Here is an 8,942-nt window from a genome sequence, read left to right as displayed (position 1 = left end):
TCTCTCTCTCTCTCACACACACACACACACACACACACACACACCACCTACCCTGTAGCAAGTCTCCAGTGCACATTACATTATTGGTTAATATTTTAAAGCTACTTGTGTTTTGTCTCTGCTCTGTTACCAGCCAGTAAAGACATCTTCTGGTTATTAAAGTCAACCTAAAATTTCAGCAAAAAGAAGTAAGTGGGAAATCACAAACTGAAACTAAGATGTGATTGATTTCTGGTAAGTAAGATTCATTGATATTTTGACTGTTCTAGAAGATAAAGATCTGCAGTGCCATCGCATGTAACCCTCAACCACAGGCCACCTCTGGGTGACTCAGATCTTCTAGTGGACTATGACTGCAGCCCTTGGGCAGGCTCCTTGCTCAATGAAAGGGCGAGCTCCGAGCCCTCAGCTCAAAATACCATTGGATGGCTGAAAGTACCAGTTGCTTTCAAGCTGCTTTCTAAATCCAGCCCTGGGCTTTTCTGGTTTCACTTAGGGACCCAGTGGTGCCCCCAACACACACTTAATCCTCACTGTGCTGTGGAAGACCACAGAGTGACATGTGGGTAACCTCACCAGAGACAATGCAACAGCCGTGCTGCCCAGCAGAGGTCACAGCAGAAACCTCAGCAGATGCTAAGGTTGTTTGAAAATTATAATTTTATTTAAATGATCATTCTTTAGAAATGTCTATGTGGAAGTAATTTAACTTGAGAAAGTCAAGCAAATGTCACTGCTGATGAAACAGCCCGAAACCACAGTGGGATTGGCTCTGGACATGACGCTGGTGAAACCTCAGGGTGAGGTCTGATCCTTGCTCGGGGCAGCGATCAGGCACTTGCTTTGGTAACTAATACAGATTATTTCTAAGTAGAGAATTTTTGCAGATCACATGACAACGCACCTGCTAAAGAAACCCTTCTGATCAAATTAAGGAGTCAACTCTGTCGGTGGAAATAGAAGTTGATAAAATCTTGGCAGCTGTGGTGGTAAGTTCAATGTTACGTGCTACCTTGGCATTTGGAAAAATTAAGAAGGCCTCACCATGCCTAGCCTAACAGCAAGTTCCCCTAATCCCCACATTATATTTAAGATCTCCCAGCCAGATAACCCCCCTGAGCAAGGAGGTTAGGCAGAGCTCTTGTTCATCCTCAGCACAGTAGTTTGCAAAAATTATCCACACAACTCAGTCACATCTTCCTTGAGAACCAGGGTCACCTCAGTCTCCTGCCTGCGCCCTTCAGTCCCTGCTGATTTGCTCTGCTCCCTGGTGCAGCCCCCACATGGCCCAGGGTGTTATGTGATGTACTCCAGTGAGTACACTGTCTAATGACCTGCTGTCAGTCTCATCTGTACAATTTCATATATCATGATTTTATCCATCTCCACATGTCTAGGGTGATAACTTCTCATCTATCAATGGGGTGAATAGAAAAGGATTAAAATGGTGACATGTATTGAGTTTTTAAATCTACATACTGATTAACCTGGAAATTTCATTTCTAAGAAAATATGGTTTAAAAGTAGCCCCAACTTGGGGCTGGAGAGGTAGCTCAATGGTTAAGAGCACTGACTGCTCTTGCAGAGGACCCGGGTTCAATTCCCAGCACCCACATGGCAGCTATGAACCGTCTTTAACTCCAGTTCCAGGGGAATCCAAAGCCCTCTTCTGACCTCCACAGCATTGTGTGACACAGGTGCACTCACATACATGCAGGCAATACACTCATACACATAAAATAGGAATAATAAATAAAATATTTTTAAAGTATCCCTAAATGACAAAACAGAGCCAGGAAGAAACAAGAACATTCAATGCAGAATTATTTATAAAAACCAAACAATGAGAGACCACCTAAATAACCATCCATGGAAGAAATTGTGAAATAAATTGTAAGTCAATGTAATCTATAAAATACTATGTAACAGCTGAGAAGACACAGACAGGGTCCTAAGATTGGTCATATCTAAGCAATGCACATAATACAATCCCTTAATATTTGTAAAAATAATAAGCATATATATGTATGCATGTGGTACAGGCTGGAAGGAAAAAGTCCAGATGGGTTAAAGCGGTTGCTTGTTGCATAAAGAGTAAGAAGAAGGCAAGTAGCACCTTTGTGTTTACGGTTCATAGCTTTGTACTATTTGAATCTGCTACAATGAAATGTATTATGGTATTACCTATGTTCAGGAATATAAATTTAGAGTAATAAACTTATATAAAAGTATGCATAAATGTCTTGTAGACTAACAACTAGTGAATGCTGTGATTTCTAGTGAAATTGATCAATCAGATTGGCTTGTCCTGAATATTGCAGTACCCCAGCCTGCCAACACTTCCGGGCCTTGATATTGTCTTGATTTAACCTGTCCATCCTCCTCAGCTTCTTCCCAGAGGGCTCCTAAGCAGAGAGCCCTCATTTTATTTCCTGTACACCACCATTGAATGCTATACAAGGTGAAGCATTTCTACAATTCCTAGGCCATCTCTTTTGTGACCAGTGTCTTTAACTTCATTTAGTGTCACATGTTAAATACACAAATACATATATACATATATTATATACATATATGTGAATAAAAACAAAAGCTATTGCTTTTGCCAATAGGAATGCCTAGAATGGCCATTAGTGATGGTTTCTACATGCTAAGTACAAAAATACCTAAATTTAACTAAAGAATGAATTACTGTCTGTTCATTCTCTCTCTTTTAGGACACAAATGAGCAGTTAGGTATATAATGTGGATCCTTTAGCAATGTTACCAGAAGTTGGGAAACTGCATGGCCTGAAGGTAAGCTTGCTTTGTCAGATCTGGTCTTTACAACCCTGAGGAGATGCCTCTTGGTCCCCACCACAGCCCCACCCTCTGGGACTGCACCACACAGCTCACCACACTGATGCCATCATTGAGCAAGGCTTCGCCAAAGATCATCATGTAGAGCTGCTCATTCACACGCGCCTCCTCGAACACGGCCAGGACCGCAACAGGGTCCACAGCTGAGATCAGGCTGCCAAACAACAGGTTCTGCAGCAGGTTGATGTCACTGAGGCCAAAGGCCTTGATCTGGCAGATGAAGAAGAGGGAGAGGCCAATGCCAAAGGCGTTGATCAGGGCCCCCAGGCCTGCCCACCACAGGATGGAGCCGATGTTCTCAAAGAAGGGTCGTGTGGGCATGAAGTAGCCACTCTCCAGCACAATGGGTGGAAGGAGATAGAGGAAGTAGATGCTTGAATCCATGACCGGAGGTGATTTGTGGTGGGTACCAAAGATGATACTGCCCACCAGTGCCCCTACAATAATGAGAAGGCAACTTTCCGGCATGAGATGGGGCAGTCGGTGGTAAAGATGGAAACCTGGGGAAGAAAGTAGACAGCACATAATCTTTGCAAATGAAATGGGGGTCTTTTAAAGTCAAGAGGATGAGACTGTAGGCAAGCTGGCTGGCATCTTTGAGCTCAGCATACCATCTGCTGCAGTAACTCTCAGTGTGGGGTTTCAAATAAGATTACGTACTCCCTGCCTGCTGGTCCCTCTCTTTTCCTGATTCTGGCTTTCTCCATCTTACTGGGATCTGACAAGGCATGTGAGGAAAAGGAGAGAAAAATGTGAAATTTCTGCCCTCAGGCAAAGTCCAGTTCATCGCCCCTGTGGAGTCTGACAGGCTTATAGGCCTCTTGTTCCCCAAACTTATTTCATGCCTTTCTTCTCCAAGAAAGTCACAAAATGTCAGAGGTTCTGCCTCGGTTTAAGAAGCTGGCTTCTACACTGCATATATCTGATTGTCTCAGCACCTGAGACTTGGAAGGCACTCAAAGCATGTTGTGGATTTTAAACTAAAGGCATTTATTGAGTACCCCTCTGCAAAGAATAGCCTACTATTAAGTTTTGTGAGATGGAAAGCCAAAGATGTGAACTATACTATAACTCCCACTGATGACAGTTTTAGCAGTAAGACATGAATAAATGAGAAGACAGAAATAATGTGGCATCTGAGGCTCATTGAATATACTAGAAACGCAAAAGACATTAGAGCTAGGTGGACAACCATGGTGTTTCCCAGGTCACACAACCTGCCAAGCTTATGCATTCAATCAAATGTCTTTTCAGTTAGATTTCCTTTACTGCTTCCATTATCACTACCTGAATAGTCCTTTTTAAATATTTTACTGTTTTAATTTTATGTGTGTGCATGTATTAACTGTACATAGGTAAGTGCACCCATGTCGTGCAATACCTGTGGAGGACAAAAGAGGCTGCTATCCCCTGGAACTGGAGTTACAGACAGTTGTTAGCTGCCATGTGGGTGCTGGGATTTGAACCTGGGTCTTCTGCAAGAATAGCCAGTGTTCTTAACCACTGAGCCATCCCTCCGGCCTCTGAATAGTCTTTTTCCTATGTCTTAAAGTCCTGCTCAGAATTTAAAGCTAAGTTTTCCCTAGTCTCTGCCAGAGGAAATGATAGGACTTTCTTGAAATTATTAAAGCAGTTTATCTGTGAAATACCTCTTTAATAACAATGATTCTTACCTACTTATCTATGATTTTTTTGTGTGTATGACATACCTCATACTAGTCTGTAAATTTCCTAAACTCAAGTAGATGATTTACATGTTTACATTGATTAGCAAAATGCCTTTTCTACAACTGTGTCTGTGTAGCAGCTAAAAGTGAATGAATAATGGGCTAAATGTTCAACAGAGACACTTTTTACATGAGAAGAAACAGAGTTTGGGAATGGCTAAGATTCATATAGTTGGATAACAATGAGAAGATGGAAGATGATTTTGTACCACATAATGAAGAACTTGTCTTTAGAGCTAACTAAGGTAGAATTCCTCCCATAGGATATGGGGAACAAGTAATCATCTCCTTGGGAAAGTCTATGTTCAGCTATGTACAGAGGATATGGATTTCCCAGACATGCAGGCAGATTTGTACAACTGAGCATAATCATCACGAAAGGACATTGCCCATATTCTGATGGTGACTTCCTGAGTGTCAAGACCATATCAAAGCCTTCTAAAGCTCTGGCTTCTCAGTTTTCTAATTACAACTTTTTTGGCCTCCATCTTTTCCTTAGCTCCCCCTTTTTTTTTTCCTTCAATTAGTGTTCATTTTAACCAAACTTACTTTTTCTTAATAGGTCATAGAAGCGGAAGGGCCTGCAGTGTGACTTTCAGATTCACCAGTCTGACCCTGTTTCCAGGAATGGAGGTTCCTGAAATGGATCTAACATCGACCTGCCTTAAGCCAAAATGACAGTAAGAGCTGTGGCAGGAAGACACTGCATGTTCATGCATACAGCATTACATGGGAAGCAGTCCAAGCTGTCACATTCTATTCATGAAGGACAGGAGAGGCAGTCACGTTGAAATTTTATAGATCCAATGCTTAAAACTGAAACGGAAACAAAGGACAAAGTCTCTGAACATGGAAGATGAGCCTACTGTACTCTTCTTCCTTATGAAGTTCAAGGAACATTTTTCTATGATGTTCCAAGAAATGGAACAGAGCTAAAAGGTAACTCACAAAGTCAGAAGTGACTTTAACTTTTTGGTTTTATATATCTGTGCTTTACAATTTTATAGTTAGATATTCCAAAGGAATGGGAAAGATTTTGATGTTTTTCTGTTAAAGTGCCTACCAGTGAGTTCTAGGCTAACCTTTGTTTCCCTATTAAACTAAACCTTAAAGTCCTACCTGGTTATTTCCAAGTATTACATGACTATACAGTAAATCTGTCAGACTGAATGAAAAATAAATAATAAATGATAATTCTTATAATTATGTTATCATTTGGGTTTTATTACCTAAATACCCATAGGCATTCCTTAAGTGTTAAAGCTTATAAATTATCGTCATTACCATCATCTACTATTATTTTGCTCTTAGTAAATGACCCATCATATTACATACAACTTCCAGCCCAATACTTGGCACATAGTATGTGTTTAGTAAATATGTTTCGTTTTCTCTTCACTTCTCATATCCATATGGAATATAGAATTATATAGATTCCTGAACACTATCAAATATGAAATCATACTTGAATAGACCTGTCCTAACTGATAACTTGTTCAAGCAATTTTCCATTCCTAAAGAATATTGAATTACACCAACACAAAAATCAAGAACACTTACCCAAGCTTCCCATGTGCAGCATTTCCTGATAGTGAATCTGAGCATATGCCATATCTTTAGACAACAAGCTATGCTTTATGCAAATAGATAGCTAAAATAAAATGGACCCTTCTCTGCTTCGAAATGTCTCCTGATAGACAAAGTGGCCAGCTTGTCAGCAACAGATCCAAGTATCCAGACCAACTTTAGCCAATACTGAGACGTGGAAGGAGAATTGCAGGAGGGGTATCAGAGGAGGCAAATAATCTCCCCACAGTTTACACAGTTTACAAAGGGACGCTAGAGTACCATGGGAGACAGTTTGAACATTCTCAGTGTCCATTTGGCTACATGAAAGGTATTAAGCCCTAGTCTGAACTAAGATACTATTCATTTAGAAAACCAGTTTTACTCTAACGCTTTTCCAAAATAATGTGTGCTTTGTGTGAGTTAGTCACTTAACAACTTGCAAGAGATTTCTTCAAATCAGCTATTCCCATTCCATCTTCAGACTTTGGTAGTTCAAAATTATAGCTGTGCCCCTTAGCCACAGAGAGGAGTTGGATGGATAGAAAAGAGCTCATAGATGTAAACTGCAGACCACACATGACTCAATCCATGTTTCAAATTTATCAGAGAGAGTGAAATATATACATATGTATGAACATAAAAAATATTCCAGAGCTTCTACATTACTAAGGCAATCACTGCACCAAATTATGTAAGGTTTATCATCTACAGAGGCAAAGGAAATGTTATGTTTAGTAACTGAGATGATTGTATGGATTTTCTACTTTGAAATAAGCTGCACTTAGGATTAGTCACAGAATGTGAACTATCACTTTAGCTTCTGGACAAAGACACTTGATTGGAATTCAATCCATTCACTTTAGTTCACACAAAAAAGACAAAAACAAAACAAACAAAACAAAACAAACAAACAAACAAAAAACCAGAGGTGGCACATTCGCTCCAGGTGAGTTAGGTGAAAGCCATTATTTCGCCAACAGCTCTCATCTCATGTACCTCACATCCCATCGCTGGGGAGTGTAGGAGTTGCCCCGTGCCTATCTTGCTCCTTCCTTCTGTCACTTTACAAGACACACAAGCCACTTATAAAGAATAAACAATGAGAACTGTTGACAAATTCCTGTTACACGACTGGAAATGAAGGAAGAATATTTTATAAAAGAAATACTATTCCATTCCTGGAAATTCCTGAGGTCCTCATGCTTTACACTATTTAAAAAAAAAAATTTTTTTTTTTTGGTTTTTTTGAGACAGAGTCTCCCTGTAGCCCCAGCTGTCCTGGAACTCACTATGTAGACCAGGCTGGCCTTGAACTCACAGAGATCCACCTGCCTCTGCCTCCCGAATGCTGGGATTAAAGGCGTGTGCCACCAGGCCTGGCTGAAAAAATGTTTCTTATTGATTGGGAATGTCATACACTGCAATTTTAACATATTCAGACCCCCTCCCCCTTCACTACACTCCCTCTGCACTTCATGTCCTGTGTTATGTGCTTTTCTGTTTTTAAAGGCCTATCAAGTCTAATTATGTTTCCTAAATGCTCTTGGGTGTGGATCTGTCCCTTGGAGTCGGGTCGCTGTTTTTTTAAAGCACAGAACAGGAGAGTTTTATACAACGGTATTTCACATGGTTGTCATTTTTATCAAAACATTGTTGTTGAAACAACACAAGACGCAGAAATATGCTTTTAAATTTCAAACCACAATCCTGAAGCATTAAACATATTTTAATGCAATAGCAGTAACAGTTAAAATCTACTTAATACATAATCTGTTTACAAGGTATTTTTATATATGTTACCTCATGTAAGAAACAATCCCACCAAACAGGTCTTTGAGAACTTACCAATTTTTGCAAGAGATGCTAGAAGTATCCAGAGGGTGACCTCATACGGAATTTGCACATAATCATAATCCAGTTCAAAAACAGAAATCCTTTCATCTGGGTCTGAGCTAGAAGCTGCAAACCGAGCATCAGGTGCCTGCTGGGCAGTGGAATTTGAAGACTCATTTGCATCAGATGATGCTTCAGCACACGTGAAGACCACCAGTAACAGCAATGAGTTCCAAGAACGAAAAGCCACAAGCGTCTCAGAACCCATGCTTGTGGGCTTCTCTTACTGCACACCTGGGTGCTGGTGTGTGCCATGCATATGAGGGGGAGCCGGTTTTTAGTTGCATCACCTGAGTCAGAGGTAATATACATGCAGTTCAGAAGTCATTCCAAAATGAGTCCAGGGACGTGATGATTCTGCATGTACTTGCTTTCCAGCTCTTTAAATCAGCTGCGTTCAGGTAGCTCAGCTTCGGGCTTAAATGTAGTCATCCAATGGAGCTACCTGTAGGACCTTCATTCTATCGTGACTCGAAGGCAAATCTATGAAAGGGAAATCCTTCTTCATTCAAAGCTGATTCCTCACTCACTGAACACTGGTTTCATTTTGTGGGTGTAAACTGGAAAGGACATTCATTCCATGTACCACGGGAGTCTTAATAAGGAAGGAATCCTTCCTGCCCTATCAGATCCCAGGAAGGTGCTACCTGGCCTGCACCTGTTCCTTCTCTCCTCCCCCTGCTCTCTCACTTGTTCTGAATGGGCATGGCTTCAGGTAGCTCTTAAACCACACTTAATTATTTGCTTTAATTTGACTTCTGTTATGAAATGCTTGCTCTGAACGTTCTTGGCAGGCTACACTACTGACACCTAGTGGGCACCCGCAATATGACATCCTTTGCAAGTTAGAGATAAAAACATTTATTGACGTAGTAAACAGCCTAACCAAAGTGC

At 40.8% G+C, this 8,942-nt stretch overlaps 1 protein-coding gene across 1 annotated transcript in view; it reads right to left on the bottom strand.

The window, feature by feature from the left end:
- Positions 1 to 8,488, bottom strand: part of Slc9a4 (solute carrier family 9 member A4) — a 49,948-nt gene extending 41,460 nt beyond the window's left edge. The window contains exons 1-2 of the mRNA XM_008840301.2: positions 8,001 to 8,488; positions 2,896 to 3,359 (exon numbers count right to left, since the gene is read on the bottom strand). Of these exons, the coding sequence (XP_008838523.1) occupies positions 2,896 to 3,359; positions 8,001 to 8,256 (720 nt within the window). The 5' untranslated portion in view covers positions 8,257 to 8,488. The remainder of the gene's footprint in view (positions 1 to 2,895; positions 3,360 to 8,000) is intronic.
- Positions 8,489 to 8,942: the final 454 nt, after the last annotated feature.

The sequence above is a fragment of the Nannospalax galili genome, unplaced genomic scaffold, assembly GCF_000622305.1.
Source record: "Nannospalax galili isolate Female #2095 unplaced genomic scaffold, S.galili_v1.0 scaffold299, whole genome shotgun sequence".
NCBI classification, from domain to species: Eukaryota; Metazoa; Chordata; class Mammalia; order Rodentia; family Spalacidae; genus Nannospalax; species Nannospalax galili.
Note: the sequence above shows the minus strand (reverse complement) of the source record. Positions and strands in the feature narration are given on the sequence as shown.